Source organism: Callospermophilus lateralis, chromosome 12, assembly GCF_048772815.1.
Source record: "Callospermophilus lateralis isolate mCalLat2 chromosome 12, mCalLat2.hap1, whole genome shotgun sequence".
Lineage (NCBI taxonomy): Eukaryota > Metazoa > Chordata > Mammalia > Rodentia > Sciuridae > Callospermophilus > Callospermophilus lateralis.
Genome location: NC_135316.1, coordinates 98,426,913 through 98,444,800, shown reverse-complemented (window position 1 = coordinate 98,444,800; position 17,888 = coordinate 98,426,913). Strand labels below are relative to the sequence as shown.

General features: G+C 38.2%; 1 protein-coding gene across 1 annotated transcript; it reads left to right on the top strand.

Moving 5' to 3' along the window:
- Window positions 1-374: 374 nt before the first annotated feature.
- Oxgr1 (oxoglutarate receptor 1) lies at window positions 375-1,388 on the top strand. Its single transcript, XM_076872707.1, has one exon. The coding sequence runs from the start codon at window positions 375-377 to the stop codon at window positions 1,386-1,388; it is 1,014 nt and encodes a 337-aa protein (XP_076728822.1).
- Window positions 1,389-17,888: the final 16,500 nt, after the last annotated feature.

Below are 17,888 nucleotides of genomic sequence, written 5' to 3'. Positions count from 1 at the left end.
GATGACTTGCCAAACAGTCACCTTGACAAATTGTTTTCCACCGCCACGTGCGGTTTCTTTCCTCATCCTTCACTTTAATTCTCGTGGCAATTTAACTTTTATATTATTATTAGATGCCTTTAGTAACTTGCCTCACAGTCAGTTTCTGAGAAATTCAATCTCTTCTCCACAGGGTCTCTTTTGAGATTAAAGAGGGAAAAAAAAAGTGGCAAAGTTAGGGTGTTAAGAGCAATTTTCATTTAAAAGTCGATCATTGTTTTCATTCCCTTCTCATTAATGGTTTCTGTTTTCCTTTCCCAGCCAGTGACTCCTTCCTTCATTCATGTTGCTAAAGTGAGCCCTCTTGTTTCCTTGCAAGATGAAAGGAGACAACCATGAATGAGCCACTGGATGGTTTAGCAAACGCTTCTGATTTCCCCGATTATGCAGCTGCTTTTGGGAATTGCACTGATGAAAAAATCTCCCTCAAGATGCACTACCTCCCTGTTATCTATGGCATCATCTTTCTGGTGGGCTTCCCCGGGAACGCGGTAGCCATCTCCACTTACATTTTCAAAATGCGGCCCTGGAGAAGCAGCACCATCATCATGCTGAACCTGGCCTGCACCGACCTGCTGTACCTAACCAGCCTCCCTTTCCTCATCCACTACTACGCCAGCGGGGAAAACTGGATCTTTGGGGAGTTCATGTGCAAGTTCATCCGCTTCGGCTTCCATTTCAACCTGTACAGCAGTATCCTCTTGCTCACCTGTTTCAGCATCTTCCGCTACATCGTGATCATCCACCCAATGAGCTGCTTTTCCATCCACAAGACTCGGTGGACGGTGGTAGCCTGTGCTGGGGTGTGGATCATTTCGCTGGTGGCGGTCATGCCCGTGACCTTCCTGATTACATCAACTAACATGACCAATCGATCCACCTGTCTTGACCTCACCAGTTCAGATGACCTCACCACTATCAAATGGTACAATCTAATTTTGACTGCCACCACCTTCTGCCTCCCCTTGGTGATCGTGACACTTTGCTATACGACAATTATCAACACCCTAACTCAGGGACCTCAGACTCAGAGCTGCCTTAAACAGAAAGCTCGCAGGCTGACCATACTGCTCCTGCTGGTATTTTATGTATGTTTTTTACCATTCCATGTCTTGAGGGTCATTCGGATTGAGTCTCGCCTGCTTTCAATCAGCTGCTCCATCGAGAATCACATCCACGAAGCTTACATCGTTTCTAGACCCTTGGCTGCTCTGAACACATTTGGTAACCTGTTACTCTACGTGGTGGTCAGCAACAACTTCCAGCAGGCCATCTGCTCAATAGTGAGGTGCAAAGAAAGCGGGGACCTTGAGCAAGCAAAGAAAGTCAGTTGCTCAAACAACCCTTGAGATACTTCATATACTCAACCAAAAATAAAATCCTGTTGATAATTTACTTACACTTCTGAGAAGTCCAGAATATCCCCTTCAATGAACGCCCAGTGGATACTGTGTATTCAGGTAATTATGGCTAAAGTCAAGGGCTGGGCACTAGAGTTCTCTACAGTCTGCTTGTTGGGATCTTCCTGTAGGTAGAGATAAGAGATGTATGCTCACCAGTAAAGCAATCAAGCAGGATTATAGATGACTGGACTGAGGGGCATCTCAGGGAATCTCTCATTCTATCAGCTTGTTAGATATATGTGGAAACTGAAGTTCATATGAGTTTCCTGGATCTTAAATTAGTGCCAAGTTAGGAAAACAATCTCTTTGCTCCCAGTTTCATGTCCTTCAACCTTTGCTTTGAGATCATTGAACTGGATCTGATCACTGGGTTTGGTCAGTTCTATAAATTGAAGCAAGTCAATAAGATTCATAATACAAGATGTCAATGCAAATAGTACCTGCAAGATATGGAGGGTGCTATATCTTTATTGTTGTAGAGCATCTTAAAAGTTGTTACTGAGTTTATAAGGCTGATTAGCATTTGTAATTATCAATATGACCTGGGGAAGGAGGTCACACATTTGAGGAAGTACTTTCTAACAGCATGCATGCATTGGGTGTTAAGTCAGATCTAATAATGTTTTGATTTCTATGGGGAAACACTCCAGGAAATATTAATTATCTTTAAATATTTTGCTCTTTTGTGACTATAAACAAAATGTATCATTGAAACTGCTGAATTTATTCTTTGAATTGTTTCTGTGTGTGCTCCATTATCAGTAAGTGGAAATATTTGAGAAAATATCTGGTGTAGATATTTAAATCCCTAGTAGGTGTGTTGATACAATTAATAAACTTACTTTAATTAATTGTATATCATCTTCTGAGAAGTGTCTGTTCAGGTCCTTGGCCCATTTATCAATTGGGTTATTTGTTTTTTTGGTGCTTAGCTTTTGAGTTCTTTATATACCCTAGAGATAGTGCTCTATCTGATGTGGGAGGGGTAAAGATTTGCTCCCAAAATGTAGGCTTTCTGTTCACCTCACAGATTATTTCTTTTGCTGAGAAGACTTTTTAATTTGAATCCATCACTTTTATTGATTCTTGATTTTAATTCTTTCACCAAAAGAGTCTTATTAAGGAAGTTGGAACCTAATTCCACATGATGGAGATTAGAGCATACTTTTTCTTCTATTGGATGCAGTGTCTCTGGTTTTATTCCTAGGTCCATGATCCATTTTGAGTTGAGTTTTTTGCATGGTGAGAGATAGGGTTTTAATTTCATTTTGATGCATATGGATTTCCAGTTTTCCCAGCACTGTTTGTTGAAGAGGCTTTCTTTTCTCCAATGTATATTTTTGGCACCTTTGTCTAATATAAGATAATTGTAGTTTTGTGGGTTAGTCTTTGTGTCCTCTATTCTGTACCATTGGTCTATCAGTCTGTTTGGGTGCCAATATCATGCTGTTTTTGTTACTATTGCTTTATAGTATAGTTTAAGGTCTGGTATAGTGAATCCACCTGCTTCACTCCTCCTGCTAAGGATTACTTTAGTTATTCTTTAGCTATTCTCTTATTTTTCCAGATGAATTTCATGATTGCTTTTTCTATTTCTATGAGGAATATCATTGGTATTTTGATTGGGATTACATTAAATTTGTATAGTGCTTTTGGTAGTATGGCCATTTTGATAATACTAATCTGCCTATCCAAGAGCAAGATCTTCTTTGATTTCTTTTTTTAGGGTTCTGTAATTTTTATTATATAGATCTTTCGCCTCTTTTGTTGATTCCCAAGTATTTTTTTGAGGCTATTGTAAATGGGGTAATTACCCTTTCTGAGGATTTGTCACTGATATACAGAAACGTATTTGATTTATGGGTGTTGTTTTTATATCCTGCTACATTTCTGCATTTATTTACTAGTTATAAAAGTTTTCTGGTGTAACTTTTTGGGTCTTCTGGGTACAGAATCATATTATCAGCAAATAGTGTCAATTTGAGTTCTTCTTTTCCTATGTGTATCCCTTTAATTTCTTTCACCTGTCCAATTGCTCTGACCAGTTTTTCAAGAACTATATTAAATAGAAGTGGTGAAAGAGGACATCCCTGTCTCGTTCCAGTTTTTAGAGGGAATGCCTTCAATTTTTCTCCATTTAGAATGATGTTGGGCTGGGCTTAGCATAGATAACCTTTATGATGTTGAGATATGTTCCTTTTATTCCTAATTTTTCTAGTGTTTTGAACATGAAAGGGTGTTGTATTTTGTCAAATGCTTTTTATGCATCTATTGAGATGATCATATGATTCTCATCTTTAAATCTATTGATGTGACGAATTACATTTATTGATTTCTGTATTTTTGACCAACTTGCATCCCTGGGATGAATCCCACTTGATCAAAGATGATATACAATCAATCAACAAATATATGAAAAAGTGTTTCATCATCACTAGCAATTAGAGAAATGAAAAATCAAAACTACTCTAAGATATCATCTCACTCCAGTCAGAATGGCAGCTATTATGAAGACAAACAACAATAAGTGTTGGCGACGATGTAGGGGAAAAGGTACACTCATACACTGCTGGCGGGACTGCAAATTGGTGCAATCTAGGCTCAAGGCTAGAATAACACTAGTGGAAAGCAGTATGGAGTTTCCTTGTAAATCTGGGAATGGAACCACCATTTGACCCAGCTATCCCTCTCCTCATATATACCCAAAGGACTTAAAAACAGCATACTACAGGGACACAGTCACATCAATGTTTATAGCAGCACAATTCACAATAGCTAAACTGTGGAACCAACATAGATGCCCTTCAATAGATGAATGGTTAAAAAAAAGTGGCATTTATACATAATGGAATATTACTCAGCAATAAAACAGAATAAAATCATGGCATTGGCAAGTAAATGGTGGAGTTAGAGAAGATAATGCTAAGTGAAGTTAGCCAATCCCCCCAAAACAAATGCCGAATGTTTTTTCTAATATAAGGAGGCTGATTCATACTGGGGAAGGGAAGGGGAGCAAGGGAGGAATAGAGGAACTCTAGATAGGGCAGAGGGGTGGGAGGGTAAGGGAGGGGGCATGGGGTTAGAAATGATGGTGGAATGTGATGGATATTATTATCCAAAGTATATATATAAAGACATGAATTGGTGTGAATATACTTTGTATATACCAGAGATATGAAAAATTGTGCTCTATATGTGTAATATGAATTGTAATACATTCTGCTGTCATATATAAATTTTAAAAATTAATAAATAAAAAAGAAAAAATAAATAAACTTACTTTAAAACATAGGCTGCTCATATTTTCTCTGTGTGTGAAAATACAGCTTTGTCATTATTACATTGACATGACACTTCCTTTCTCCATGGTGAGAGAACAAAGATACACATCTGTTGTAGAACGGGCTGTAAAACATGACTTAAGCAGAGGGAAGGGTTTCATAGGAATGCTCCATGCCCTCCAGGATTGTTTAGGGTGTTGCCTCTGATTTAGATCTAAGCCAGCTTGTTCACCAGGGACCTTGGCCAGGCAGGCAGTGGGATGTGGGAGAGGCAAGCTGATGGCTCTGAACATGAACTTCCCTGCAGGATAGTGCTCTTTAACCACCATCTCTGAACTGTCCTCTCCTGGTCTTTCTGTTCCACATGAAATGAGCTATTTGACTAGAAGACCCCTACTTGCCCGTCCACATTTACTGTACAGCCTGAAGTCACATTCAGAGGTCCACTAGGAACCTGGGCAGCTCTCTGTCTTTCTCCATCGTCTCTCTAATGCCAGTCCAGCTCCTGGGCCGTCACTGAAGAGACCCGATGAGCCTTTATACCACTAGTGTTATTCTAGCCCTGAGCCTAAGCCCTTTCCTTTCTCCCCTTCTCTATTCCTTCTGACTTCAAAAATCCTTCTCACCAGAGAAACTACCTCCGCCTCCTTCATGTCCATCTTACCTTGTCTCTGTAGTTGTTTCTTTTGCTTCTCCCTACCAATGTACAGAAAATAAATCACCTCTCTTTCTGAAATGAATTCTTCAGTTGTATCTGTGATCCTTATTTTGCTCTCTTTGGGACCTGGCTTTAATGCTTAATCCCACTTTCTCAAGTTTTTAACATTTTTATTACCCTGGATAATTGACCTTAGCTTGGGAGCATGCATAATTTCCCATTATCCTCAAAAAACCTTCGCTTGATTCAGCTTTTCTGTCACTGTGTTACCTGACCTGTTTCCCACAGTTGCGGGTTAGGTGCAGATGACAGCCGGCCCTCCAGGGCTCTGCCGATTGAACTTGATCACCAAGATCTGAGCTAAATTGAATTCAAAGGGTCAATTTTATTTTCCAAAGTAAAGAGATCTGGGCTAATTTTGCTCGAGGTTGCATTTTGAACTGAGGCCAAAAAAAAGGGATTGATGACACTTCCCAGGCTTGAATGGGACCCGTGTGACCTTGCCTCACACAAACAGCCAAGAAAGAGAAAGTATGAGAACAAAAGAACAGAGCTCAGACTGACTCTGCCAGAGGGAGCTACTTGGGTGGGTGTGCTGGCAGTTTAAGGACTGGCTCGGGTCAGGCTCCCTGCCCCAGAGTACAGGCACGCCAGGGAATCCTGTCCCCAACCTGTGAGGCACAGGAGCACCTCCCATTTGGTTTTAACATTATATCAGAAATTTTCAGGCACAAAACTAGATTAATAAGTGAATTACCTCACACACCTCTGTCTGAATTTCACCATTTAGTCACTATCCTAAAATTCTTGCTTTATCCATCTCTTTCCATGTTTGGCGGCTTCAATATTTAAAGGCAAGTTCTAGCCAATATATAGTTTCACCAATAACTGCTTCAATATTGATCTCCTTTGAAACACACCAAACCAAACCAAAGTAAGAATTATTCCTTAAATTATTGAATAGTAATCTGCTTTTCCTTTCTCTTTCTGCCTCAAAAGTGTCTTTTTTATATATATAATTTTTGCCCAAAATCAGGATACAAATGCCTTGCATTTCATTGATATAACTCCAGCCGTCCTCCTGATCTATCAGAACTTCTCCTTCCTTTATTGCCACTTCTGTAATGGAGAAACCAAGTGGTTTGTCCTGTAGAATTTTCTACATTGTAGGTCTGGCAGTTTTTATTTCATTTTGTTATTTATTGTGTCTTCCAAGCCTCAAATCTGCTCATTTCTTTTCCATCCTATGACCCTCTTTCTTTCTGATCTATTGCAAGAACTCTTTTGTTATCTCCAATTTACCATTAAGCTTATTCAGTGAGTTTTTTATTTCCATTATTTTACTTTTGGAATCTATACATTCTATTTCTCTTCTCAACTTTCCTCATTCACTTAGTAAATTACATCTCCTTCAACTCTTTAAACATATTTAAATGGCTGCTTTTTTCTTCATATTTTTCAAAGCAGATCTAGGGTGGAACTTTCTCTAGGACATGGCCTTTACGGCTGTTCTACAGTTTTCTGTAGCTAGATGAGATGACAGGGTAGCAATGAGGTTTTCCCCTCTACTCGGGTCAGGACTCTAATGTGCCCTGGCACCATGTGGCCACTGATATCTCTGTTTGCACAACAACTTCTTTCAGAGGAGACTCAAGTAATCTCCCTGTACAAACAGCCCTTGACCCAGGAATCACAGGGGGTCTAGTCATATGAATCAGGTTTTTTGAAGCTGTAACCAAAAAACCTGACAAGAACAACTAGAGAAGGAAAAGTTGTGTTTTTGTTTTGTTTTGTTTTGTTGTTGTTGTTGTTGTTGTTCACAGTTCCAGAGGTTTAATCTTTGGTTCTGAGCCTAAGGTGAGACACAACTTCATGGAGGAAGGCCATGGTGGAGGAGTGCTGTCCTATTCTTGGTGGCCAGGAAACGGAGAGAGAAAGGAAGATGAACCCTTCCAAGACATTGCCCCAGTGTCCCTTCTCCTCTAGCCATGCTCCACCTGCCTGTGGTTAATACCCGGTTGGTCCATTCAAACTAGGTCGGACTGATGAGGTTGCAGCTCTCACAATTCAATCATTATACCTCTGACTATTCTTACATTAACACAGGAGCTTTAGGGGGCCCCCTCGTATCCAAACCATAACATTCCTTCTGACTTGACTCCTCCAGTAATTCCCTCTGCTTTGGTGTCCAGTTCCAGATACGGAAGACATTTCAGTTATATCAAAGTTCGACCTCTACTCCCTCAGTTCAAAGGGACTATTGTGTTCTGTGGAACTCCAGTACACTGCATCATAGCCAGGAAAGAGGCAGGGGCTTGGGGGAGTGTGAGACTCATGCTATTGCTCTATTGTCCCATGCCTAAAATTTTGGCTTAATATATTTTGTCCACTTTTATTGTTGTTAACAGTGAGAAAACCCTTTTCTTCTATTCCGTACGACCTATCCTAGGTGAGAGAGTGGACCCCCACAGAATGCTTCCTGGGCATCCCACTGAAACTTTTTACTATTTCCCTTCTAAGGTGTTTGTGTTAGTTAGCTTTTCCTTGCTGTGACCATAATACCTGACAAGAACAACTTAGAGAGGGGAAAGTCTATTTTGGCTCACATTTCAGAGGTTCAATCCATGAACAGGACTCCTCCATGGGTCTCAGCCCTAGGTTATGTGGCGTATCATATTGGAATGGCATGATGGATGTACTGCTCCACTCACTGTGGCCAGAAAGTGTGGACGTGGGAGGGCTGGCCACAGGGAAGGTAAATCTTTCCAGGGCATTCCTCAAGTGACCCACCTCCTCCAATCACATCCCACCTGCCCGAATGCTGTACTACCTTGAAATTTTCTCCACCAGATTAATTAGTCCACTACCTGAGGCTGAATTTAATTCAACCTCTCACAAAGTCTCAGGATACGGGCCAAATGTAGACAAATTCTTTGTGAAAACATAATATGACTGGCCTCTAGTGCAATATCCAGTGGAGTACATGTTCGCCTCTGAAACCTTATGAGCACAGTCTTTTGACTGTCCACATTTATATTGGCATTCTGGTCTTTTCAGCTCCCACTAGAAACATCCATTAAGATCTGAGTACAACATTCTAAGACTTCTCCAACCAAGCTTTTGCAAACTGCTCCCCCAAACCAGTTCTAAACTCGTCTGAATCACACAGATTAGTCACGGACAGAACCACTTCCCAGTCCCGACTTTTTATATTAGTAATTTTTTCATCGCTGTGACAAAAACAAACAAACATCCAACCAACAAAATTGACAAGAACAACTTAGAGGATGAAAATAGTTTATTTTGGCCCATGTTTCAGAGGTTGCATCCATGGAGGGCTGGCTGAATTGCTCTAGGTAACAGATGAGGTGGAGCACCAGCCAAAGGGCAAGGCGATCAGTCAAAGGGCAAGGCAGAGGAGCACGCCGTGGTGGGCAGGAAGCAGAGAGGGAAAGGAGAAGTGGTCATAGAAAAGGCGAACCCTTTCAGGGCATGATCCAGTGACCCACCTCCTCCAACCACACCTTTGAACATTTCTGCATTAACATAGGAACTTTGTGCGGACACCTCATACCCAAACCATAACAGTGTTAGAGAGTCTTCAATTTAAAAATGGTGGCTTAGACATAAGCCTCCTCCCTTTAAATTATATAAAAATAACAATGGGATCAGACCTGTACATATATTTTAATTTTTGGAAATTGAGTGCTTATAAATGAATCATGAAACCAAATGGATCCAAATCTTCTGGCAGAGAGAATCAAGGGCAGGTTGCATTCTGCTTAAATCCAAACCACTCAGGAATTAGAGCTGCCAGTTCCCTCTGAAAGAGAATTACAAGAGTTACAAAAGAAAATTTGATTTAAACTTGAATAAGAAACAGTTATACATTATACCCCTAGATACTTTCCTTTGTCTTGTGCAAAGCAAAGATTAACCGTTTTCTACACCAGGAGAATTCTAGATTTTTCATTCTGGAAAGAATGAAGCAGAAAGACTCTTGACCTGAGGTCAGTTTTCATACATTAGTCCCCTTATCCACGGGGATAGGTTCCAAGACTCCAGTTGATACTGGAAACTACAAATAATACAAATCCCATATAAACTGTTTTTTCTTTACATGTGTGTTTATTGTAATGTTTAGTTTATAAATTAAGCATAGTAAGAGATTGATGATAACTAGTAAAGTAGAACAATTATAACAATATACTCTATTAAAACTCCCTGCATCACTACACTTGCACTTTGGGGCCACTGTTAAGTAAAAGAAGGATTACTTGGACACAAGTGCAGAGATAGAACCATCGATCTCATAACTGAGACAGCTATTAAGTGACTGATGGGAAGGTGGCATATATGGCTTGGATACACCAGATGATTCGTGTCCTGGGTGGGAGAGAGCAGGATGGCAGGAGATGTCATCATGCTACTCAGAATGATGTGCAATTGAAAACTTGTGAATTCTGGAATTTTCCATGCAATATTTTGGGATCACGGTTGACCACAAGTAACGAAAACTACACAAAATAAAAACGTACTAAAGCACAGTAAAAGTGCCGTCCCAAATATTGAGTAGAAGTACTGGGCTCTGATATCACGGGTAGCTCAGGCTTCCAATTCCCAGCAAAACCCTGGCGAAGTCTCTACAATAATGAAAAATGTAGCATTAATATATGCAACTTATATAGCATTAGTCATGTGCTGAACTTTGTTTTAACTGCTTGCTTCATGAACACAGGCAGGCTGACTCCAGAACCAGTGTGTAGAAGGACCACACCACACCTGGCTCCTGGCACCAAAGGAGAGATTATTCTAGAGCCAACAGGTGAGGAGCTGCTCTGGGTGCTTACCGAGTTATGGACTTGCTCACTCACAGGGGGAACTGCCTTGGGGCCTTCCACTTCAGGATGAGTGGGCAGCCATAAATAAGGAGGCAGCTCAAGCAGGCCAGTAATAGGAATTAGAGATTCCAAAATAAAAACAAAGAAAAAAGAAGTCCTCAGAAAACAAACACTGCAGACAGCCTAAGGAAAAAAAAACTTCAAAAAAGCAGTAATTAATATACTCAGAGACATCCTTGAAACAGAAATGAACGTTTGAAGAACAAAAAGAGCTCTTGGTTACTAAGCCAGGGAGATTAGGAGGTTATTCCAAATGCCCTCCACTAACTGCTAAGATCTGGTAGGTGCTTTGTTCCTGGGAGCCCAGGGTAGGGAGGAGGGGGGGAATCCTGGCATCTTCTCTCCATTGATCCTGTTAGAAGAAAGTGTTAGGGGCCGGTAGTGAGATGGCAGATATTTCCAGATTTGCAGGTAAAGTACTCTGATTTTTGTTATTTTGTATGCATTTTGGAGGTTTTAGAGGAACAGGCTTTCCAAAACCTGCTCTTTAATCAATAAGTTTCTTAGAGTTGCTCTATTTGCTTATACTTATCCTACCGTAGAGATTACATATTATATGGTATGTGAATATATATTATGGATAACAATATAAAATTTGTTTTCTATGATTTAAAAATATGTCTGTAGCCTAAGCATACTGTTTTTCTTTTGAAAATGCTCATTTACACTATATTAATACTGCTAAATATTTGTTTTTGATTAATCATAATAGCTTCTACAAACATCTAAAACATAAAGCAAAGAAGCATAAAATATTCTTTGTTTATGTCTTGGATTATAAAAGCAAGGACTTATAGAACAGAAGCATGCATGACTTGCAGGTGTATTTGTTTTAACTGCACTTCTGGTGAGTGAACACCAGCATCTTTTGAGCCCCTACTGGGCACAAGGTACCATGGTATACCCTAGATTAAAGCCTGCATTAGAAAACAGTTCTAATTTCAAAGATAGCACATTATTGCAAACTAGCCACATTAGTCGTGTGTACCTTTTAGTTTGAGTGATTGTTATGGTGCACTTGCTTATCAAAAGTTAACAAAATATTTACCCAGCTCTTTTAGCAACTATAGTGAACCACGATTCTAGCTATATTCTGAGCTCACAAGGGATACATTTCAAAAATATCTATCTATCTAAATCCCTCTCACTAATAACCCTAAAGTGTGTCCCAAATATATACAGAGATCCTTGGTTGCTAGTTGTATATGGTCAAATGCCCTAATTAGCCATTTGAAGCATGCAGGAGAAGAACAAGAAGACAGTTTTTATTGTTACAAACTTGCTATTATCACATCATTGAAGGAAACATTGTAAACATCTGAATCCTACACTGATAAAATGAAGAATAAATCCTACACACTCACCATAAGCAGTGCTCAAACAACAACTTATCTCCTTTTTATAAAATGTTTTCCAATTCATATAGAACATCTAAAAGGTTAAATAGTGGAGCTGATGTTTTTCCTTTAAATTTAAGGGCAAATGGAGACAGTATTCATATTAAAGAACTAAAACAAGGCCAATGTAAACATCTTTATTCAAATCTCAACTATTCATGAAAATAGTGCTAAAATTCAGCTTTTGTGAATCTTTCTCCAACTATCTAGTTCAGAGTAAGTGGCTCCACCTCTTTTATTTGTTGGTTTGTTTCTGAAGTATTTGGGGCATTTTCTCCTACAGGACCTGGGCTCCAGTCTTCTGCATCTCTGTGCTTTCTCCCTCCCCAATGCTATCAACTTCTTCAATGCACAGTCACATTTCTGTGTGTTCCTGGCACCTAGCAATATCCTAGGAGGTATCATATACAGAACCATAACAAAACTAAGCCTCTTTTAGAAACAGAAATCACCTGCTTTGAATCCTAATTCTTACTTGGCCAATTGCTTGAAGTCAAAGATTCCTGCTTTAATTGAATCTTTGTGTTGCCTTTCACAAGGGACTGACTTCAGTCTTCGCTCACATTCTGGATTCAATCTACTGCATACCCTTCTGATTGAAAACCATAAAAACAGATAAATAAAATATTTTTATAAATACCTATAAAAATGCTTGCTGCCAGGTGTGATGGTGCATGCTTGTATCCCGACAGCTCCAGAGGCTGAGGCAGGAGGATCGATGGTTCAAGGCCAGCCTCAGCAAAAACAAGACGCTAAGCAATTCAGTGAGACCCTGACTGTAAATAAAATACCAAAAAAAGGCTGGGGATGTGGCTCAGTGGTTGAGTGCCTCTGAGTTCAATCCCCAGTAGAATCTTGCTGTCCCCCAAAAATGTTGAGCTGGTAAGAAACTAAAGAATCCCATAAGGGAAAAAGTAAAGGTGGGGACTTAGAAGTTGGCAAGTAACAAGAGCAGCAATTTTCCCAACAGCATCTGGAACATCCTGGTAGCTTTTTAGACTAAGTTTTGACATCTGTGTTGAGATATGTAGGTTGATCATACATCCTGGGTTCTCTAGGATCATATTAGTCAATGCCAGTTTCCCCAGTACAATCATTAACAGCACCTACCTTTATTCTTCAAAGTTTCTGGAATGATGTGTGATCAGGCTGAGCATGACAGCTAGGACCTAGGATGCATCTCCACCAAGGTGGGGATTCTAGCAGTCGGGTTCTGCAAAAATCTGCCTATCAATGGGCTGCACTCTCCTCATTAAGGTGAAAGATAAATAAACTACAGAGTAGAAAGGGACTATGCAAAATAGCCTGTATTGACTTTGATACTGGATAGAGGAAAAATGAATTTGCCACCCCCCCCCCACCCCCGAGAAATCAAAGTCAGCATCCAGCTTACATGTAAATGTGTTGTTTACCTGCATGGTAAAATTTGAAGTTCAAGGGGAGAATTGATTTTAAAGGGATTTCCAGATGGGTAGTACCACCAGGTAATTGTAGGAGCATATGCTAAACCTGTTTAAGGGAACACAAATTTAACCCCGGTCTCCAAAAATTCCCTTTGGCATAGTTTCCAAGGATAATGAGAAACACATTAAAAAAGAAATCGTAAGAAATGCCAACACAGAGGCTCGGTATGAAAAATACATTAGGGTTAGAGGGTAGAAGAGTCAGACCCTTGAATGTTTCAAAGGTGGAAATATAAGAAATAGATGAGATTAGAAGTTAGAAGGCTCAGACCCTCGAAGATTTCATATCTGAGAAATATCAGATGCTGGTTGTAAAATAGTATGTAGACTGCATTTGAAACAATAGAGGAGACGGTTGGAGAAATAAACAAGGAAAATGAATCTTTGAAAATGAATCAGTAAAGTTGAAAAAAAATGATTTCTAGAAAAAAACAAAAGTAATAAATTGAAATAAAAGTGGTAGATTAGATACAGCAAGCAGAGAATTATGTACTGGAAGTGAGATCAGGAAAAAATTAGCTGAAATGCAACCCAGAGAAGCAAGAAAATGAAATTTAGGAGCAAACTTGATCTGGACTAGAGCAAGAATGTTTGGCATATAACTGAAAAGATTTTCAGAAGAAGATAAAAGAGAGAACAGTGAAGGAAAATAAAACAAACAAACAAAAAACCAAACAAAAGCAAATTGAAAAGATTAGGGCTGATAGATTTCCAGAATTACTGAAAACTCCCAGGCCCTCTTGTTGCAAGACCCCCAAATCTGGGGGGGTGGGTGTGGTGGTAAATCAAAACAAATTGATAACTGAACACATCAGATAAAGTACAGACCATCAAAGTCAGCCAGAGAGAAATGATAAATCTCTTGCAGAGGAGTGTCTGTAAGACTGAAGACTGATTTTAATTGTAAAATTATAAGTCACAAGAGTATGAAAAGTCTCCAATATGTCCAAAAAAACTATGCATTAATAGAGAATTTTGTATTCAGAAACAGTATCATTTGAGGAGCAAAGCATTTTAAAATGTAACATTACAAGTAAAGAAGAGTTAGAAAATTTACCATCCACAGACTCACCAAAGAAAATTCCAAGGAATGTCGTTCTGGAAAAAGGACAAACATGTCAACATCTTAGTGACAAAAAGAAATGCAACAGTCTAGGTAAATGTAAACGAGCATTGCCTTATACAACAGTAATGATAGTGCTTTATTTGGGGGGGTTTAAAACACAAGGTGAAACTAAAACATTGAGGATTGTCAGTATTTACTTTGGGAGAAGAGATACTGTAAGGAGTGCAAGAAGATATTTGTACTGTTGAAAAGGAAAGTAAATTTGCCAAATGTCTTTAGGGTGTGTTACATTTCAGTGTGAAAACATCAAGGGCTTAAAAACCTCTGAAAGAACAAACTTAAATAATTTAAATATATGATAATTCAGCAGAAAGATAAGGAGAAAGCAAAACAGGAGGAGTAGCAGAGAGCACACCTGAGTTAGCTGCTGTTGATACTGCTGATGCTTATTGGGTCATTAGATCATGAGTGTTAATTGTAATAAGAAACAAGCCAACAGACAATTAGGCCAAGGAAGACTTTTCATACATCAATGGTGAGCGTCTCTTTTGGAACAAAGAGGATTACGATTAATCTAATTCCACCTAAGAATTATAAAGAATTATTTCATATGCTTAAATAAATATCAATTAGACCAAATGAAATCAAGAAGTAAGGGGAGAAAAGAAACAAAAATGGGACAATCAGAAACCATAAAATAAGGTGGAAGAGTAGATGCAAAAATGACAGTGATCACAATAAACATAAAAGGCTTGAAAATGAGATTCAGACTACATGTCAGAGTAGTTTAATCTGTCTTTTTTTTTTAAGAAACAAATGTAGATTTTAGACACTTTCATGGATTTCACTTATGGATTTTAGACACATCAAAAATATAAAACAAGCTTACTAACCTATGAAGAATAATAAATGGAATAGATCTATAATAATGAAAGAAATAGAATCATGAATTTCAAATAGTCCACTAAAGAAACACCAAGTCCAAATGAACAGGCAAGCAACTTCTATCAAGCATTCAAAAAGCATATTCACAAAATATTATGCATGGAAAACAGAGAATAGTCTACCTTGGATTTACAAAGAAAGAAAGAAAAAAAGTGAAAGTATTGTAAAAGAAAGAAAAACAGGGTTTGAACTCACTCGTAGACACAAATGTAAAAAGCCCTCCTGGCCCCTGCCAACAAAAAACAAGACTAGTTTAATAATGTATTTTTTAAAGAAATAATGCAACATAAATGGATGAGTTAATTCCAAGAATGCAACATTGATTTAATATTTTAAAATAGATTGGTATGTAGTCAGCTTTTCCACACTGTGATCAAGAATGCCTGATAAGAACAACTTGGAGGAGGGAAAATCAATTTTAGTTCAGGGTTTGGGAAGTTTGACTCCATAGTTGTGTGTTCCATTGCTCTGGGCCTGAGGTGGAGAAGAAGACCGTGGAGAAGGGTGAGGTGGAGGAAAGCTACTCAGCCCCTGCTGAGGAGACAGAGGATTCAACACTTTCAGGGCAGACCCCAGGGATCTGACTCCTCCACCCAGCTCCCACTCCCTGTAGTCCATCAACTCATTGGATCTACTGCTGAGGCCAGGCTCTCCTGATCTTGCCTAAACTCCACCTCTGAACCGTGCTGCTCTGGGGACCAGCTTTCAACACGTGAGCTATCAGGTCCAGATCCAAACCATGGTCCACTTTATCTAAAAAAGTAAACAGGAAAATAATATGATCTTTTCAATAAATACAGAATCATTCAGTAAATTCAACTTCCATTTATGATACAAATTCTTAGCAAACTAGAAATAGAAGCAAACTTTCTTACCCTACCTATCTAATGAGGAACCCATAACAAATATAATAATGGTGAAATGTCCAATGTCTTTCCTAGTAAGGAAAAGCAAATTGATGGTGCCACCATGATGGTTTTCACTTAATGCTGAACTGAATTTCCTAACTCAAGAGTCTACAAACCAACTGCGACCTATTGACCAAATAGAGTCTCTCTCTGTTTTTGTATGACCCATTGGCTATTTTATTTTTATTTTTCATTTTTAAACGGTTGAAAAAAATCAAAAGAATATTTTTGATGCATGAGAAGTATATGAAATTTAGATTTTAGTGTCATCAATGAAGTCGTCATTGTTTATGTATCATCTGTGGCTGCTTTGAAGTTATCATGGCTGAGTTGTATACTTTACAATAGAAACTGTATGCACTATAAGGTCTTTCAGGTCCCTGACAGGAAACACTTGCTGACTTCTGTATTACCTGACAGAAAGACAAAATATTAATTAGTTAGTTAATTAATGAAATGTATGAGTGTTTTGGTCAGCATTCTTAAGATATAATTCACATACAATAGAATCCATCAAATTTATATGTAAAATTCATTGCATTTTGAAAAATTTGCACAGTAGTACAGATCACCACGACAGTCATTATGTAGGACACTTTTATCAGGCCAAAAATTTCTCACATATTCCTTGTCTCTGTTCTCTTTCCGCACCTCCAAGCTCTAGAGACTTCTGATGTACTTTACTGATTTTTGAAAATTTCATATCAATAGAATGCACACTCTTACATCTTTTTGTTACTTCTTTCAATTAACATTATACTTTTGAGATTTATCAACATTTGTGCTGAATCACTATTGTTCTTTTTTGTTGACAATTGATAGTCGATTTGTGCAGAAGTGCCATAATTTGTTTGTTCATTTAACAATATGAAAGATTCTTGAATGATTTCTGGTATTTTTGACTATTGCATATAAGGTTTCAGTACAAATATGTGTATGTTTTATTTTACATGGGATAAACACCTAGAAGGTGATTTATATGTAAAGAAGTGTTTAATTTTATTAGGAAATTTTCCAAAGTGGTATTCATTCTAGTTGCCCCATATATTTGCCAGCACTTGTTATGGTAAGTTTTTAAAAAAGTTTAGCCCTTCTAATGGGTGGGTAGTGGTATCAACCTGTTGTAATGTGCATTTCCCTGATGAATAATAATGTTGCACCTCTTTTACATATGTATCAGCAACATTTTTTAAAATAAAATACGCCTGTTCTGAATGCTGTATCAGTCTTTTATTATTGAGTTGAAAGTGTTCTTTATATATTCTGGATACAAGTCCCTTCTTAGACATATAGTTTGCAAGTATTTCCTCCCATTGGTTTGTAGCTTGACTCTTCCTTTGCTTAAAAAGCATTTTTTGAAGAGCAAAATATTTTGATTCAGTCCAATTGATAGATATGGTTTCTGCATTCTATAAGATATCTTTGCCTTAATTAATAAAAGATGTTTTCTTTGAGAATGTTTAATAATTCAGCTCAATCATTTAATTGCTTAATTAGCTTTTACATTAATGATCCCTTTCAAGTTAATTTTTTATATATTGTGTGAGGTCATGGTCAAGTTTCCTTACTTGGCATACGGATATCAAATTGTCACTGAAAAAAATTAATGAACACACTGCCTGTTCCTCACTTAGTTATCTAGTCATTTTGTTAAAAATTGATTTTCCATATGGATCTAGTTCTGAAATGTCTATTTTGTTCCATTGTCTAATAAAATATTTTTTAGTCCCACATCACACTGCCACATTAGAAGAGCTTTGAGTTATGAAAGTAGTAAAAGTCTTCCCATTTGGTTCTTCTTTCTAAGTTTTTTTTTTTTTTTTTTTT

Coding starts and splice junctions, on each gene's coding strand:
- Oxgr1 (XM_076872707.1), top strand. CDS start 375: ATGAATGAGCCACTGGATGGTTTAGCAAACGCTTCTGATTTCCCCGAT.